The following is a 19,837-nucleotide window of genomic DNA, read 5'->3' as shown; positions in this document are numbered from 1 at the left end:
CTACACCACAATTAGACAGCCCCGCAGCCCGAATCACCTAGCATGAGCCAGCCGCAGGTGTCTAATCGCAGCACAGACATACACTTAGAGAGAAAGGATGATTTTAGTGGTGAGGCACTGAACTGGAAATCAGGAGATTCCTGATTCTCCCCCTGACTCTCTGTGACACTTTAGGAAAGTCATTTAACTTCTCTGTACCTCAGTTTCCCTAGCTATAGAATGTGGATAATAACCTACTTCACGATGAGGTATGAGGCTGAATCCATCAGCGCTTGTGAGGAACTCATATATGACCACCACGTATGTACCTCACATGGCTGTAGCTCCCAGTAAAGACAATGTACCTGAAGCCACAACTGAACCATTGTTGCATTCTTCTGACTGACAGTTCTGTACCATCTGCTAGGTTTTCAAGTATAAAGTAGAGTGTAGTCCAATGCCTGGATTTTTCTTTTCTGTTTTTTTTTTATTTTATTTTATTTTTGTATTTAAGGACTGACCACTCTTTATCCAGCTATGGATAAGCGAGGTTCTGTATGTATTTCCCCTCTTCCTATGCCAAAGGAGACTGACCTTCAAAAATTATCAGAACACACACACAGACTACCTGCTTCCTATCTCAGAAGTAACATCTCCTGTTCTCTTATAATTTGGGATGACACAGAGGTCATTTGCTTTTTGCAAATGAAATTGGCAGAAGCTCCCAGGTTCAAGTCTCCCAATGTCATCTCCAGGACTCTATGTACTACCGTAATGCTGACCAACACTGGGAATAATAACATAAGCATATGACGAACAAGTGACTCCCCTGCGCTAAAGCATCACAAAACATGAATTTAATGGATGTTTCCCTTGTCTCTGCGGACATATTTAAATTCCTTGGCTATGCCATCTGCGCAATCGGCTCCTAGTTTATGATTGTTTCTATGGGCCGGATCTTGCTCCCATTCAAAGCAATCAGACTTTTACCACTGACTTGAATGAGCAGGATCAAACCTTAAGATTCTGATTTATCATGATTGTTAAGCACAACCCTTGCTTTAAACTTATTGCTTAATGTGGAATAGCTGAGTTTTCTAAACACCAGGTCTTTAATATGCAATCAAAACCTTTTCCCTACAAAGCAAAGAGAACATCCCTGCTGCACACTTCCAGTCAGCTGGGAAAAGAGGTGATCCTTCTGCACGCCAAACACTGTTGTACATTCCCTGGAAAAAGAGAAAAGCCACATTTTTTCCTCCCTCCAGTTGTCCTGCCTCTGATTTTCATGCAAATGCAGCATTTTTCAATGCAGAAAACGCTTCACCAACTGTAGTCACTCATTGGCCGATTCTTTCATTCCACGTATGCCTCATAAAAGAAATACTGGAGAACAGTTCCTCCACTGGGGGTCCACTCTGCACCTTTTACCTCCATTCCCCACCTCTCACCCCTCCATAAGCAAAGAAGAACAGTGTTATCTTTGTTTCACAGATGTGCTTCAGGGATCAGGCAACAACAAAATGTTCCCAACCAGCAAAGTAAAAAAATAATTCTGCATCTGGTCAAAAGAAGACTTGGTGCACAGCTCTGGGATTCCTTAATAACCTAACTTTCAACAATATCTTTCTTGTTCAACGTTTTACACACAGCAAGCTTCATATGCGCTGCCTGCCCTACTTAAAACAATAAGCACAGCAGAGCTGCAGCTAACCCAATGTGTTATCCCATTCCTGCCTAGAGTGAGGCTGGCACTGCTTTCTTCAAAATGGTTCCAAGCCCACTAGAGCTAGTAGTTAGCTGTTGCCAATGGTATTTTCTGCCAAATATAGATGCAGTGCTGGCTGACAGATGGGGACTGGGGGTGGGAGGCCGAGAAGTAAACAGCTCATCACTGAGATTCCAGCAGCAGAAAATAACTATCGGGAAGTACTGGGAGAGAAAGATGTGACAGAATCCCCACAGTATTGCTTATGCTGTGTGGTAAGTACTGTAGATAAGGAGGTACACAGCAGGGAACTACTCCAATATGTTATCATCATTTCAGGAGGGTTGAATATTCCATAGACGTTAGCACAATTATCATCATTTGTATTACAATAGCGCCCACAGTTCTCAACTAGGCTTGGGGCCCCACTGTGCTACCTCTTTAGAAACACATAGTAAGAGATGCATACCCCAAAGGAAAGCGAGCAGTTTCAACAGGTGAAATTCTCTCCTATACAGAGGCTGAGCACAAGGCCATGTTCAATATAAGTCGCACTTGAAACCTACTTTGAGGTATGGCAATTGCTACATTCTCTGCTCGACTTTATTTGTACAATCATTCTCTCCCATTAAAATTGATCAATTTTGCCTAAAGAAATAAGGACCCCAGGATTGGCCCATTTCTTCCATGTTTAAACATCTTTGGTTCACAAAATCTAGCCTCAGTTTTGTGAGCACAACTAATTGCAGCCCAAATCATTGCAACTTATACCTCTAACTGCCCTACATGGTTATACATTTAAATGTAGACAAAAACTGAGCCTATAAAACGTAAGACTGCTTCTCCAAATCATGTATATGATATGTGCCTAACATGTTCACCAGAGTTGCTGTCTCTATGACCCTACATATGGATGCAGAGGAGCTCCTCTCTTGAGTCATCCTACATCAACTGTTCAAACTCTGTATGAAAGAGCAGAGAGACATACTAGCATGTTACAAAAGGAGCTGAAGTACCTGATTAAGTTAGTGTCTGGTACAGGAGATCTTGTAAGAACGTAAGAAGAGCATAGTTTGAGAAGAAAACCTAGACAGAAGTTTATGTCTGATGGTTATTTCAGTTACCAGCAAAGCCAAAACATAGCTGGAGGCATGCTTGGACTATATAAAGTGGATGTATATTTTCTCTTCAGAGAAGAGTAACTATTTTTACTGTTTCAAAAATGACATTTTCAAACGTGTATGGTATTTGATCTATCATATGCTAGACACTGTAAGGCAGCCACAGGGGAATGCCATTAAAAAAATTCAACCTTGCCACCTATGATAATTAAATTTACAGCATTTTTTCTAGTATTTTTTATTCTCAGTATCTAAAATAAATACTGGCCTAAAATACCACTGTGTAGTATGTGTTGATTTATTTAATGGTACTAACTATGCAGAAACATACTAATAAAGCGGAACAGACCAGTGCTCCATCTTGTCCAGTACCGAGTCTCTGACAGTGGCCAATATCATCTCCTTTAGAGGAAGGTGCAAAAAATGCTGCAGTGGGTGATTATGGGTAACACATTTCCAGAGACAGATCCCTCCTAACCTATAATAGTTAAAGGTTGGTTTATGCCAAGCAAATACCTGTCAAGAATGGTCTAGTTATTACTTAGTCCTGCCTTAAGTGCAGGGGACTGGACTAGATGACCTATTGAGGTCCTTTTCTGTCCTACACTTCTACGAGACTTTAGATCCCTTCCAAAAGTCTCTTATAAATATTGGCTATTATAACTCTGGATATTTTTGTTATCTATATAAAATGTCTAATTCTGTTTTGGAATCCTGTTATGTTCTTGGTCTCAATTATATCTTATGGCAGTAAGTTCCAAAAACTACTTGTACATTCCCTGAAAACATATTTCCTTTCATCAGTATTGAATTTGCCACATTTAATTGAATATTCCCTTGTTCTTGTATTAGGAGAAAGATCAGAAACATCTATGCATCCTATCTTCTTTAGACCATTCATTATTTTGTAGTCATGGATCGAGAAGCATATCTTACATTTTGACTGTGCAGAGTTACCTAAAGATCAAAACTTTAATGGAAATTACAAACACAATTCCTTGTAACTGGGATTTCTTTAAAAATCCCCACCGTAATAATTTTCTCTCAGACATAGTAATGTTCATGCTCTCTGACTTTTTAATTTTTTATATTTAGAGTTTTAAAAAATTAAATTGAAATCCTTGAGAAGCATCTTTTCATAAGAAAAAAAAAGCACAGGCGTGCTTCTATTCTGACAAGAACGTCTTGTTAGTCCTAGAAGATTTATTTTTTTCTAAATTAATTTACAATTAAAAAAGAAACAGATTGTTCATAAAGATACTGCTAATGGATTAAAACTAGAATGCAAATATAATTGCACAGGGCTTGATATCTTTTATGTTGGCACTGCATCAGATCTCAGATATACATTTGTAATATCTAGATTCTGGATTGGTGCTGTGATCAAACCTTTTAACTGATTCTGGGTCATTTTTTTTTTACTTATTACTTTATCTAGTATATGGTACAATTTCTGTTTACTTGTTTTACTAGTTAAAACATGTGGTTTAAAGATCTGAATAAGAAGTCAACTGGATCGCTTAATGGGTTGGTAATGAGATACAAAGCCGTTCATGTCTAGATCACTGGTGCAAACCTAATCCTGGTTTGTACCAACCAGTAGTGATTACTGTAATATCGGTTTGGGTGGATTGTGAGATATCAATTTCTCTCCATCCAGTTTCCAGTGGACAAGGGTTCACATCAGAAACTTGGCACTTTTGTTTCTAGTGTAAGACGACCTGCCAAGGACTGAGTGGATGAGGATACTTGACTCTACCACCTCTATTGGTGGTCCCACCAGAATAGGCCCAAGATGCATTACCAGAGCAGTAAAGGAACGTTTGTGCAGCAACTGGGCCCCATGCACCCTGGCAGGGGTGAGGAAACAATTGGTTACTTAGCATGGAAGCAGCTTATTCAACTCTGGTAAACGCATGGTACCTCCCCCAGAGAAAAGCAGTTCTAAACTCCATCTGGGGCTCCACAGGCGTTCTGCCAGGAGAGGCTACCCAAGAGATGCATAGCCTGTGTGTGCTACCTGAGCTGGCCAACCTTGTCTACTTTCTGATCTGTACCAGCCAGCTCTGGACTTCCCAGCTTTGAGCAGACCATTCCAACATGCACTCTGCATAATTCCAGATGGACTTCGCACCGTTGGGCTATCGCCATCTGGGTTCTACTAACTTCCAGTAATTCTGATTCATTTGCTATACTGACCATAGCTTCTGAATGAACTGCAGGTTAACACAAAAAAATAAGCAGATTCTTCCCTGATAGATCAGGCTAAACATCAGAGCTCGCTGACCAGCTGTGCAGTGTAAGTTACAGCTAGGATTTTCAAGAGGACTTAAGCGAGTTAGGCCCTACCAATGGGAGTTAGGCACCTAACTTCCTTGGGCACTTATGAAAATCTCAGTCTACACTTACTTCATAAAGCCCCTCCTTCAATTCATTCTGGGTAACCCATGCACCAGCACTGTAATGACATAATGTTTCCTAACATTTCCAGTTAAAAAGTGTGGGCTTGCTGTAGAACTTGGGAATTTTCCTAACTATCGGCATTTCAGGTACAGTTAATACTAAAGTTCAATTGAAAGCACTTACTCATTAGGCCTCAGGTCAGGTAGTGGCCTATCCAATGGTAGGCGATCACTCAAGTAAGCATTGTAGCCATAATACTGGAATTGTTTAAGGGCAATGCGTCGGTTTTCAGGACTGAGGTCCTGGCCCCAGTGAGCAAAGAGGGATGAGTCAGTGAAAGCTTCTGCAGGATTTTCTTCCAGCTTTGGTGGAGCTTCTATAAAACAAAACAAAAAGATAGATTTTTAGATCTTTAATTCAAAACAAGCAACTAGTCATTTTCAGAGCAGTGTGAGAGGCATTATCTTAGGAATGCAACTTTATTTGCTCAGAAAACAAAACCCTGCATAGAGAATATGGTTTCAGTTTACTGCAGCCTACAACTTTCTTCAGCCACTCAATCTTTGCATTCCAGGACATTCACCAAATAATATTTTTTTCACCATATAATATTTTTGTCCTGTGTAGCAGCATCTGTGCACCTAAAAACTATTCCAATAAGAGAGATTCAGGAAGGGGGAACCAACATTTTATTGGTGATATGCTTGGGATCTAAAAAGAACTGCATCATAATTAACAACACAGCATTTTCTCCCAAGATCTAACTGCCCATACAGTCTGTTAAACAGAACCTGTAAGACTATCTGGTAACTCCAGTCAGTGTTACACCTCTATTCTCAGGGGCCATACACAACTAAAATTCTAACCTGACAGCCATGCTTAAATATTTTCCTATTCTATTAAACACAGTATGAATGAAGGACGCAGTACCTCATGAGCCCTTGATTTGTCATAGTTAATTATTGATTCACAAAAGAAAAGGGCACTGAAAAAGGTCTTCATTTTTCTGGAAGTCCATATAGTTTATGAACAGCCTCCCTGGAGACATTAACAAGTACCCAGCTAAATAACAATATCTCATTTTTTAATACAGCTACATTCGCAAATCATAGCTCTTCATTAATGTAAGTCAGAAAGTATCTTTCCAGAAGATTTTAATGGAGTTTTCTGATGTTTCTGCTGTGCAGTAGATTCATCAGCGCTGTCTCTAGAGATAGTACAGTGTCACGCTCAACTCCTACACAATCACCTACAGATCCAAAAGGCAACTTCAGCCAGCAAGATGGAAATGTACAAAGAGAAACAGCCTGTGTAAAATGACCACCTGGGATCATAACTCCCGACATGTGTCAGGAAGCCCATCCTTTTATCTTTTTTAACATAAATTGAGAAGATTAAGCTGTTAGCTTCCTGTGAGAAGCCCTTCTTTTTTCCCTGACAACTCTGACAAGAGACTAATGAAGGGCTGGTTACTTGCATTAGCTTCCAATCTCAGTAAATATGTAGCGTTTCTTAATCGGTCATGGCACTGTGTTACTGTTTGAGTGCTAAGATCAGCTCCATTTCACTTCAAGGATGAAGGACATGCTTAGCCCTCAGTCAAACAAGAAAACGGCTCTGACAGGCCTGCTACCAATAGATCAAGGTGATGTCAGAACAGGATACAGATCGCATGATCAAATATGACTTTGCAATGGCATTTCATTAGGAAAGATCAACTAATTCAGCTTAACAAAGAGCGTCACCTGAAGAACCTGCTAATTTGAGACAGGTAGGTTAATTTTTTAACTACCAGTCCAAGAATCATAGCAACAGGCAGTTGTTTCTTGACCACAACTCCCTGATCCCCACAAGTAGTTTCTACTCATACAAATAATCCCATTAACCATAAAAGGACTACTTGCATGAGGATACCTCATGTACTAAGGCCTGTTGAGTCCACAGAATTCTTCTCACAGGTCAATGGGAACTGATGAGGCTCAGCACTTCTCAGGACCATGCACATACACCTTGATTCAGGAAAATACTTCAGTACATGCTTAACTTTAAGCACACGCTTAAAGTTATTTGGTGAATCAGAGTCTTAACTAGCAAATGAGAGAGGAGATCTAGACCAGAATTTATGGCAGTTTAGGAAACCCTCACATTCATGGACACTAAATAAAGAGATTTGCTATTTTCTTATTCATGTGGCAAAGCTATTTCTCTAGTGCTTGGAGTCTCCTTAGCCATGAATATCAACACAAAGGTTTTCAATACTCTCTCAGCTAATAGACAAAATGTTATGGCTTTGCATTCTCAGAATGCCCATTACATTTTAATGTTCAGAACTAAAAGATAGCAGAGCTGCAGGGTTATGACAGCAAAAAAGGCAGGAATGAAAAATCATGAAAGAGGTAGGAAGACAACTAAGAAAAGTAAGGTAAACATGAATCTGCTTTTAAAAATTCCAATAGCAACTTGAAAAGACCTATTTTAAGGGCCAAATCCTGCACTCAGATAAATGTTAAGCTGACAGTTAAGGGCAGAAATTGGCATGATGTAAATTTTGCATTGGTGAAAGGCATTAGATACATAGCTCTGTAGGCTGAAGTATAACATTTAACCAAGGGTCATGTACCAGACAAGCAATATCAAGTCAAGCGTCTCCCATATTGTCTTGTTCATGTGCCTCCACCTTGACCATCTCTAAAACTGAGAGAGTACTTCACTTTCCAGACTCCTACCTCGGCTGCAGACAATTATTACCAGTTACTTTGGGGATGGATTTTTGTGACCTGGACATCTTCCTGTGCATTGGAATTGGACTGAATTTAACAGCTCATTCACAAACATACAGCAAAACAGTATTCACATGGTAAGAAGTCTGCCTCACTATTGGCCACAGACCAGTCTTAAAACTTCGTGAAGAGGTGAAATGTTGTGCATCCCTTTACCCAGATTCTCCTATTTAGAGGCAGGACATTATGTAGCTTTCTCCATGCCTACTGCTCCTGTCCTCTTCCACATCCCTCCTCCCGCTAAACAGACTAATAAGATGATCAGCAATGGAGGTCTGCCTCCAAGTTGAGAAACTCTGCAAATATTTTGACAATTGTTTTTTATCTGTTAGAAAACTAACATCCTGACCTACAGGAGTATCACATTCTTCTAATCTTTGTACAGATACCTTAATCAACACATTCAAGACAGAAAATTCCACTGAGAATACAATGGGTTAGTCTTCAAAAGGTGAAAAGCAAATATGAACAATTCACACTGTAAGAAGTTGACATTTCTGAAGTTATACATCAAGACTGACTTCCCTCCTCCTCCCCCATCCTGACATTTAAAGAAAAAGGTTGTGCTAATCTGGATTTCTCCAACTCGGACATATTGTCTCTGAAGGTTTCCAAGTTTATATTCAATTATTATACTTCCAGTGTATGGCTGACTGATATATGATCTAGTCTAAACATCTCTTGCAAGTCAAAAAAGTAGCCCCCAATAAAGAAGTTGTAATTAAAAGGATGAGATTTGGGGTAGACAGATGCACATGCATAGACTTGTAGCTACCATAAAGTTCCTTTTCCATACAGCTTTATCCCAAGTAACCGAATACTGTCCTCACATTCACACTCAGCAGCCACTGAATTTCAGCTAACATTGCCAAAAAAGTATTTCTTGAAGAGATTCACTAATCTCTTGCTATTTCTTAATTCAAGCAGCATTCAGCAATCAACAAGCTAGGACCAAGACTCTTGAGCTACTGGATAGATCTGAAGATAAAAACAAACAGTTTTCAACACTCTCACAAATCACTTGACCATTTTTCATACACTGAGTGACCACTTCATTTCACTGAGTACAATAGGAAACATAATAATGCTAGTAAAAAATTCATTGGTTATTGAATTCAATTTGACTTGAGCATGAATTTCTAATGGCAGAATTTGTCTCCCTTTATTTGGCTGAAAGTACTCAGATAATAGAATCATAGGACTGGAAGGGACCTTGAGAGGTCAACTAGTCCAGTCCTCTGCACTCATGGCAGGACTAAGTATTATCTAGACCATCCCTGACAGGTGTTTGTCTAACCTACTCTTAAAAATCCCCAATGATGGAGATTCCATAACCTCCCTAGACAATTTATTCCAGTGCTTAACTACCCTGACAGTTAGGAAGTTTTTCCTAATGTCCAACCTAAACCTCCCTTGCTTCAATTTAAGCCCACTGCTTCTTGTCCTATCCTCAGAGGTTAAGAACAACATTTTTTCTCCCTCTTCCTTGTAACAACCTTTAAAGTGCTTGAGAAGATGGAGAGGAGACATAACAGTTTTCTTTCCCAGACTAAACAAACCCATTTTTTTCAATCTTCCTTCATAGGTCATATTTTCTAGACCTTTAATCATTTTTGTTGCTCTTCTCTGGTCTTTCTCCAATTTGTCCACATCTTTCCTGAAGTGTGGCACCCAGAACTGGACACAATACTCCAGTTGAGATCTAATCAGTGCAGAGTAAAGCGGAAGAATTACTTCTTGTGTCTTGCTTACAGCATTCCTGCTAATACATCCCAGAATGATGTTTGCTCTTTTTACGACAGTGTTACACTGTTGACTCATATTTAGCTTGTGGTCCACTATGACCCCCCAGATCCCTTTCTGCGGTACTCCTTTGTAGGCAATCATTTCCCATTTTGTATGTGTGCAACTGATTACTCCACCTAGGAAGGAACACTTTGCATTTGTTCTTATTGAATTTCATCCTATTTACTTCAGACCATTTCTCCAGTTTGTCCAGATCATTTTGAATTATACTCCTATCCTCCAAAGCACTTGCAACCCTTCCCAGCTTGGTATCGTCCACAAACTTAATAAGTGTACTCTCTATGCCATTATCTAAATCATTTATGAAGATATTGAACAGAACCTGACCCAGAAGTGATCCGTGCAGGACCCCACTCGTTATGCCCTTCCAGCATGACTGTGAACCACTGATAAGTACTCTCTGGGAATAATAACAAAGAGGACTTAAAGTAGTCCCTAATAATAAATAAATGACTACTTTAAAGCAGTTTGTTTATTTAATGTGAGTTGCACTGATCTATGTCTTTGAGGACAGAATTTGGCCCTAAATCTTATACTCAATTCTCATTCTTCAAAATATAAAAGGTTACTACTTCTGAAGTTGCTGAAATGGCCCTGGGAAGCAAAGGCCTAGAAGTGAAACAATAAATGTATACTGCCAGAAGAGGTATTAATTTAGGCACATATCTCTGCTCAGATATCAGTCAGGGAGATACATCAGTTCATTGTCTCTTATATGTTTCTGGTGGGAAGGCGTTCTATGCAGAACATTTGCTACAGATGACTATATATTAATGTAGGCCTGATCTGCTTGAACTTTCCTATACCCTGTAAAAGGGGAATGAGGATTCTTAGCCATTGCAGTCATTGGCAGCTTGTCATGTTAGCATTTAGCTACTGTGGTGATAGGCATCTTAGAAATAGCATAGCTATATTAGTTGGACAATATCCAGCTCTGTTACTGAGACAAGGAGGCCTGATAGCCACACACGATCTTGCCTGGGTCTGATTGCATGCTGGAGCATCCATTTGAAGAACCGCATCCATTTTGTAACTAACTATTGACTTGCTATGTTTTTATCCTGTGCTGCTTTCTGGGTGATGGTTATTAGATCTGTAGCTAGCCTCCATACTGAATTTCACTATTACTACTTCTAACCTCCTTAACTGCAGCTCCAAAGACAGAAATTCAGCCTCCCAGCTGTATTGTTCATTATGCTATATCTGGCAATATTCTCCCCATCTCTTCTCAGTCTGACTTTAGTTGACTGCATGGCACGTTACAGGGACACTTGTGGTCAGAAGGTATCAGCAAGAGCCAGCATCTACCTAACATCAAGATGCTTCCTTCTTAGTACCACACACACACACACACACACAAAACCACACACCACAACCCTACATTTCTTAATAACTTTGTTGTCAAATAAAGCTAAATCTTATTAAAAGGTATAGAAGCTACCTGATTCAATGAAACTCCCATGTAGTACTTGATAAATATCCTTTGAAGTGGTTTTATTTGTTTTGTTTTGGTTTTTTAAACATATGGCTTGCTATTATCCTAGTAAGGTTAAATGTTCTTTGAGTAGCTTTCAATTCCGCATAACTAATTTGTAGTTATTTTTAGTAAACTGGGCCCCAGGTTGTAGTTATGGCCTGTGAGCTGGAATTCTCAACAAACAAGATGGGATTCCTCTCTTGATTTGCCGCACAGTGCCCAGGTTTTAACGAACCAGGTGATACAAGGGGTTTCTCTCTATTCTAACAGGGAGAGGAAATATTGCATTGATGTGGCAGGAATGTGAGCGTGAGTGCATGTAGCTTTTCCCTGAAGTTACAGACAAATACATCACTGTGTAAAGCCAGATAAATGGGCTTTGCACAGACATATGCTACAGCGATCGAGATGATAGAATTTCCATCTATAGCTTTGTTCTGGAAGAGGCTGCTGTGTTTCTTCTCTCTACACCTTTCCACACAGAAATTAGCCAGCGTACCTGCATAGTCATCAACCCACTAGCCACCTCTCTACTCCCAAAAACCTCACTGCTGAGAGTTACCACAAAGAATTTCTCTGTGACGTACATGGGTATGTGTAGTCCCTTCACGTAACTCTTCTGTACTGTGCCAGCCCCACCCCCCCAAAAAAACCATGCTCACTCCGGGTATGTCTACACAAAAGATGGGAGGGTGCTTCCACCAGTGCAGACACACAGACAAGCTCAACTGGGTGTTCAAAAAAAAAAAAAATACAATAACTTAAACGGTAAGGTTTTTTAGAATAGGGCAGAAATTTCACCCACTGACTTATTTGTCTGGAAAGATCTGTGCACATTTATGGTATCATTTAAATAACAGTTAATAACTGATCTTACAAACTATATTTAGGGGTGGCTTTGCTCACTACTGAAATCTAACCACCTCTGGGAAGGAACAGGGCAATCAGTTAACACCACACAAGAATGTTAGGGACTGTTTAAGAAGGAAGCAAAGAATATTGTAACTGATTGCAATTAGAGTAAGCATTTAGGGATAGTAAGCAAAACACAATTATCCAAGTTGAAACATGCCCAAAACTGTGCCAGCGGATTTTTCTGACCCACTGGAGCAGACTTCATTTTTACACCTCATCTGAAAGACGCTAACCTCGGCAGCACACTGCCATCTAATATGGAAGGCAGTAGTTTACTACTGACTCAGAAAGGTAGAAAGCCTACTCCTTAGTCCCCAGTATAATTTTGTGCTGCAGCTACACATTCCTTGTATATTTCCCATGCAAGCACTGATCCACTCCAACCAGGCTGGGTTTCTATTTTCTGAGAATGATCACAACTTCAGCTACTGCTTCAAGTTTGGCCACATTGGTGGGGAATATGTTGGTGGCCTCAATTTGCTAATGGATGAGTGTAATCACTGACAACTGGCACAATTATAAGCAGCCTTAGCAAACTGAGTATGAGAACTAACCTACCTTCACACTTTTGTGGAGGAAGCACCACTGAAAGGGTTGATGCATATTGGCAGGAATGCAGATACAGGGTAAAATTTTCAGAAGCACCTCAGTGACTTAGGTATGGTGACCAGATAGCAAGTGTGAAAAATCGGGACAGGGGGTGGGGGGAGGGTAATAGGAGCCTACAGAAGTAAAAGCCCCAAATATCAGGACTGTCCCTATAAAATTGGGACATCTGGTCACCCTAGACTTAGGCCTGCTTTACACCAGAAAATCCACACCCCTAAGCAACGTAGTTAAACCAACCTAACTCCTGGTGTAGACAGTACTAAGTCGATGGGAGAATTCTCCCACCGACCTAGGTACTGCTTCTTGGCATAGGTAGTGTCTTCACTGAAGCGCTACAGTAGCGCAGCTGTAGCGCTGCAGTGTTAAGTGTAGACAAGCCCTGAGAAGCCTAAGTCCCATTGATTTTCAATGGGACTAAGGCACGTTTGAAAGTTTTACTTCGAATCTTGTCGTCTGTGTTGCACCCTGATCTGCCCACAGAAGGCTTTAACTTCCAGGATTTTAAAACAAATTAAAAGAAAATGGTCTCTCATTCAATATGCAGTTATGGTTGACAATTGCTTGACTGATAGAAGAATTGTTGAGACAGCCTTGAAAAAGAAATAGAATAACTGAGCTCATAACTTCACAACTAGGAATACCGCATGTGCTCTATTATCTTCTGTGCTGCATCATCTGGCATAATAATGTTGCCACCACTAGTAATTCTTTTCTGTAAATTATTTATTTGCTTAAGCTGTACGATGTGTCACTTTCCCCCAGTTTATTATTTATGCTAAATTGGTTCTCTCTGTTGACATGTTTTTCATTATTTCTCCATAAGAAATACTATTTCACTTTGAATTCTCATCATACAGAAGCTGGGATTTTTTAATTATTACAAATGCTGTTCCTAAAAATAGCACAACAAGTTCTTGAAGTTAAGAGTCAACAGAGGAAATGTGTGAAATTTGCAGCAGAAAGGTCACTAATAAGAATTGGGATTATGGGGTGATGTTGCAAAGCTACAGTAATTAATTAAAAGCAAAGGTAATATCACTGTATGACGGGCTAGCAAGACCACATATACAACTGAAAGCACAGTTTCAGAATTTCATCTCCTTTCAGGCTGCTGCTGAGAAGAATGAAAGTAAAACAATTAAATACAGAAGTAGACTGGGGTCATTTTGCTCTTCTCCCCAAATGAGCTTTTCTAGGCACATGATGATTAAGACTACAATTTAGTCACGGCAGTCACGGATTCCGTGACTTTACTGGACCTCTGTGCAAGTTTTTTGCTGCCCCAAGCAAAAATATTTTCCCATGACACTCCCGGTCCCATCCCAACTCCGCCCCTTCCCCGCCCCATTCCAACCCCTTCCCCAAATCCCCGGCCCCAACTCCTCCCCCAGGTGCGCCGCATTTCCCCTCTTACCCCTCCCTCCCAGGCTTGTAACCCCGGGGGGGGGGCACGGCAGAGGAACCGCCCCCCACCGCTGCAGCTCACCTCTGCTCCACCTGCTCCCCTGGTGCCTAGAGCCGGCCCTGCCTCCATGACTTCTTCAGCTTTTGCTATCAGCAGCTGAAGCCATGGCTGGAGCTGGAGCCAGGGCTATGCTCCCTACACAGCCCTGTGGAGGGGGTCTTCGCCAGGGCCGTGTGCCCTTGGCCCACAGTGGGGGCTGCAGCTGGGGCTGTGCACATCTTGTCACCTCTGCCGTGGCTTGTATGGTTATTTTTAGTAAAAGTCATAGCTCCGTGAATTTTTGTTTGTCGCTCATGACTTTTACTAAAAATAACCACGACAAAAATCTTAGCCTTAATGATGAGAAGCATCCATTTGATTATTGCATATTGAGAACATCCATTTTTGCCCAGCCTCATGTACTGCTCACCCTTGCTCCTGAAGAAGGATTGCCATTAACTGGATTGCCAATCAAATAGGAAGATCAAGGGGGAGAAGGCAGCATCCCCAGGATAAAGAGATGAAGTAATAAAGCTGAGAAGGCACCTAAGCCAGAGAATTAAACAAGATACTTGATGTGAGACATTGCCCCCTATATGTTAAAAACTAACGAATGAGGGTGTCATAACTATAAAGAGAATACTATAAATCCCTCCTGGCCAGAGACTCCAAAATCCTTTTACCTGTAAAGGGTTAAGAAGCTCAGGTAACCTGGCTGACACCTGACCCAAAGGACCAATAAGGGGACAAGATACTTTCAAACCTTGGTGGGGGGAAGGCTTTTGTTTGTGCTCTTTGTTTTGGGGGGAGTTCGCTCTTGGGACTGAGAGGGACCAGACCTCAATCCATGCTCTCCAAATCTTTCTGAGCAAGTCTCTCATATTTCAAACTTGTAAGTACAGCCAGGCAAGGCGTGTTAGTTTTATCTTTGTTTTCTCAACTTGTAAATGTACCTTTTGCTAGTGTGTTTACCTCTGTTTGCTGTAACTTTGAATCTAAGGCTAGAGGGGGGTCCTCTGGACTCTAAGTTTGATTACCTGTAAAGTTATTTTTCATCCTGATTTTACAGAGATGATTTTTATCTTTTTCTTTAATTAAAAGCCTTTTTTTTAAGAACCTGATTGATTTTCCTTGTTTTTAGATCCAAGGGGGTTGGATCTTGATCCACCAGGAGTTGGTGGGAGAAAGGAGGGGGGATGGTTAATTTCTCCTTGTTTTAAGATCCAAGGGGGTTGGATCTGTATTCAGCAGGGAATTGGTGAAGAGTCTCTCAAGGCTACCCGGGGAAGGGAATTAGCACATTGGGAGTGGTGGCAGTGGACCAGATCTAAGCTGGTAGTTAAGCTTAGAAGTTTTCATGTAGGCCCCCACATCTGTACCCTAAAATTCAGAGTGGGAAAGGAGCCTTGACAGGGTGGCCCATTAAATGATGCAGTCTACTTCTCTGGTGGAGTGTCCTTGTTTGGTGAAGGTGATTTTAAGCACGTTAACGTGTGCATCCTGGACTTTCTCCTCAGAGCATGTTCTGTGGTATGTGACTGCCTGGCTATAGATAACAGAATTCTTCATATGTATGGAGTGGTTACTGGATCTGTGAAGGCAGGGGTGGGCCGTCCATATAGGTGAACTAGGCAGTCGCCTAGGGTGCCAAGTTAAATGGGACGACAAATTCGACGAAAAAAAATCAAATTAAAAAAATGAAAAAGATGAAAAAAAATACAAATAAAATAATGATGTCATTATTTCAATTCCCCTGTGCATACGGAGGAACTATGAATTATAATTCATTTCTCTATATTTCTGAGAATTTATTAAGATGTCAAATTTTTTATTTACTGGAAAAATAAATAATATTTTAGTGATTTTTTCTTTTTCAATTTGCGATGTAGGGTCAAGATGACCCATTCCGCAATTTTGATAAGCAATAACTCAGCCACAATGAAACACATCCACCAGTGGCAAGAGCTGCAATGCTAGTGACACCTAACTCGAATATACATCAAGGTCGCACAGCCAGAAATTCATGTAGAGTGGAGATATCGCTAGTTGATACATGTCAAACGGTCATTTTAACACATGTCGCAGGTAGATGGTTAAGAATCAAGCAAATACTGTGGAAAATTGTGTTTCTGGGTGCCAAAGAATAAAGAACAACATATTTTAATAATTATTATTATAAATTATATTATTATTATATTTCAGCATTATAAATCCAAAATGTGAGTATCTTTAAGCATTAAACCTTAGCCTTATTATCACACTGTATAATTACAAACTTTTCTTTATTATAACTGGTTCACATGTAATAAATAAGGTCCATAAAAGAAAATAACAGCATTAACGCTTAATAAACTATGAAAGTGATGATGTCACACTCCAAGCGGGTAACTGTGAGGAAGGGGATTACATTCCAAACAACCGGTGTTGGGTTATAACATCGAAAAACGTTACTTTGTTTCTGTGTAAACGCTGTAACTAACTGTTTTAATAGGTAAGTGAGTGTATGTTACTAACCATTGAAACTTTAAGCAGTGAAAAGACGTGTTGGGATGGCTGCAATGTGGTTTAAATTGCCAACCATGTGGTGGGTGTGTCAGCCATCCTTAACGCTATAATGCTTGCAGTCAGGAGCACAGTACATAACAATAATCAAATGCCCCATGGCAGAAAAAGGAAAAAGAAAACCCTCAGGAGCTGAGTATCGTAAACAAAAGGCTAAGGAAAAGGACCAAGCAAAACAGCAGGGATCCTTCCTGAAATATCTTCTCTTTAATCCAAATAAAGATGGAAGCAGTTCACAGAATCCAGATGAAGGAATTTTACTTGGAGAGGAGGTTAGCTCACATCCGCGTGGAAGCAGTTTGGAACATCAAGATGAAGGTATTACTTCTAGATGAAGGCATCTCACAGCATCAGATGATATGGAAGTGGAGAAAATTATTCACCTTCAGAGACACATGCAGAAATTGAAGTAAATGAAATAGAAGAAAGAAAGGATGAGGAAGTTGTTATGTAAAGCCTCCGCTCAAATGCAATTGTAAGAGCTGTAACTTGTATCATTAAGTTCTGCAACCTTTTTGCAGATTTTGTAACTTCAGTTACTGTTAGCATAGCCTTTTAAGTTTTTAACCTTTGCAAGCTCTGTGGCCTTTTCAGGTTGCCACTTGTATGAACTTCCAATCTTTGTAATATCCCATCCCTCAGAGAGAGAGTGTGAACGAGGGAGTGTATGTGGGACTGGGCGGAGAGGAACTGCGAGGAGAGAGGAGCCCGGAGCCAGGAGTGTCTGATATAATCTGCCTTAAGAAGGCAGTCATGAAGTACTGTAAAGAAAAGAAGAACATGGTATGCATGAAAGGAACTGGTCTGGGAATGCTTCTCAGTGACGGACAGAGAAAGGAAACTCAGTGTACATGACAGGAGCCGCCCAGTTCCAAAATAAGAGGAAGAAGGCATGCACACACACCCCTGCTTCTTGACCCTCTCAGCAGCCTGGATTCGTGACCACAGACAGACACACCAGATCTACCATGCTTCGGCTTCTCGGCCTCCATGCTGTCTCCGGTAACTCTCTGCCTGTGTAAGTGTGTGGGTGCATGAGGGTATGAATGCAGTGAATGTATGCGTGTATGAATAAGCTCCATCTCTTTTCTATCTGAACTAACAGCGGCATTGTAATAAAACTAATACAAGTGTGACCCTGGGTTGGTTTTTAGGGGAACAGAGGTAACAGAAGTTACAAACAAGTTAAAGTATGGGAACCCAGCTTCATGGCCCAGATGTGATGACAGTGTGTGGCAAATTCTCATGGAACAAGGACCCAAACAAGTTCATGAATTTCCCTTCCCTAAGGATGGAAATAAAAGAAAATTCTCTGCTCAGCATTAAAAGAGGAAACTCATGAATGGGGAAGAAATTCATTGAAACTGGTTACAATATTCAGTGTCGAAGGACTCTGTTTTGCTTTTGCTGCAACTTGTTTAGAAATTAAGCAATTGGTACATCACTTACTGAAAATGGTTTGAAGGACTGGAAAAACATATCTTCAATTCTCTCTTCACATGAAAGAAGTACAGAACATTTGGAATGTTTTCAAAATTGGAAAGAACTTGAATTACGATTGAAAAAAGGAAAACCTATCAAAGAAAATTTACATCTGATCAAGGAAAAAATAATATTGACAACAAATATTAGACCATCTGATTGCTTTAGTGAGAGTTCTCAGTGGGCAAAATTTAGCATTCCGTGGCCACGGTAGAAATGAAAAATTATACACTCCAGGTAAAGGAAACTTTTTAAATTTTGTTGAATACCTAGCTTTGTTTGATCCAGTCATGAAGGAGCGTCTATGTAAAATAACTGATATGAAACACAGGTTCATTACTTAGGAAAAAATATGCAGAATGAACTGATTCAAATCCTAGCAGATGTCATTAAAAAGAAAATTGGAGAAGCTGCTCATTCTGCAAAATACTTTTCAATAATACTGGACTGTATGCCAGATATGAGTCATGTTGAACAAATGACGATCATTCGTTTTGTGGATATGGAAAAGTCTGCAGATGAAAATAATGTTGAAGTGCTCATAAAGGAACATTTTGGGGGTTTCGTACCACTGAAGGGGACGACTGGAGCATTTATGACAAACTATTCTGCAAGAGCTTGAAACAATGTCATTATCTGTTGAAAACTTGCGTGGCCAAGGCTATGATAATGAGAGTAATATGAAGGGTAAAGACAATGGTGTGCAAAGGAGAATGATGGAAATCAATCCCAGGGCCTTTTTCGTTCCTTGTAGTGCGCATTCTCTGAATTTGGTTGTCAATGATGCTGCTAGATGCTGTTTGGAGACAAGCAGTTTCTTTAAACCTGGTGCAATGTTTATGTGTTTTTCTTAGGTTCAACATGCCATTGGAAGATTGACTCGCCATGTGAATTCTCTAACTGTGAAACCACTTAGTCAGACAAGATGGGAGAGTCGCATTGAAGCTTTGAAGTCTCTCCACTATGAGCTTGGAAACATTTATGATGCCCTAATTGAAATTTCTGATGATACTACCTTTACTGGATTATCTGGCAATATGGCACGTTCAGATGCAGAAGCTCTTGCAAATAGTTTTTCCAAATTCAAATTTGTGACTTGACTCATTTTGTGGTATAATATCCTTTTCGAGATTAACCTCACTAGTAAGCAGCTTCAGGAAAAGAACTTGAACGTACATTCTGCTATTCAAAAACTGCAGCAAACTAAAACTATTCTGGAGGAATTCAGAAGTGATGAAGGGTTCAAAAGAATACTGGTAGATTCTCTCGAGCTTGCTGAAGAAATAGACTTTCCAACAGGATTTGAACCAGATCCAGTTCGCATTCGGCAAAAGAAACAGCAGTTTTTGTATGAAGGATGGGACACACCCTTCAGAACCCAAAACAAAGGTTCAAAGTGAATTTCTACTTTGCAGTCCTTGATACTGCTATTCACTCGGTTGACGAAAGATTTCAACAGATGCAGCAGCTAGAGTCAGTATTTGGCTTTCTATAGGATATCCACAGCTTGCAAAAGAAAACAGCAAAACAGATAAGAGAATTTTGTATAAA

At 40.2% G+C, this 19,837-nt stretch overlaps 1 protein-coding gene across 1 annotated transcript in view; it reads right to left on the bottom strand.

Moving 5' to 3' along the window:
- The window catches only part of GALNT18 (polypeptide N-acetylgalactosaminyltransferase 18), a 420,371-nt gene that overhangs the window by 227,656 nt on the left and 172,878 nt on the right, over positions 1-19,837 (bottom strand). The window contains exon 2 of the mRNA XM_034769997.1: positions 5,395-5,587. Coding sequence (XP_034625888.1) covers positions 5,395-5,587 — 193 coding nt within the window. The remainder of the gene's footprint in view (positions 1-5,394; positions 5,588-19,837) is intronic.

This window comes from Trachemys scripta, chromosome 4 (assembly GCF_013100865.1).
Source record: "Trachemys scripta elegans isolate TJP31775 chromosome 4, CAS_Tse_1.0, whole genome shotgun sequence".
In the NCBI taxonomy this organism is placed as follows: domain Eukaryota; kingdom Metazoa; phylum Chordata; order Testudines; family Emydidae; genus Trachemys; species Trachemys scripta.
Note: the sequence above shows the minus strand (reverse complement) of the source record. Positions and strands in the feature narration are given on the sequence as shown.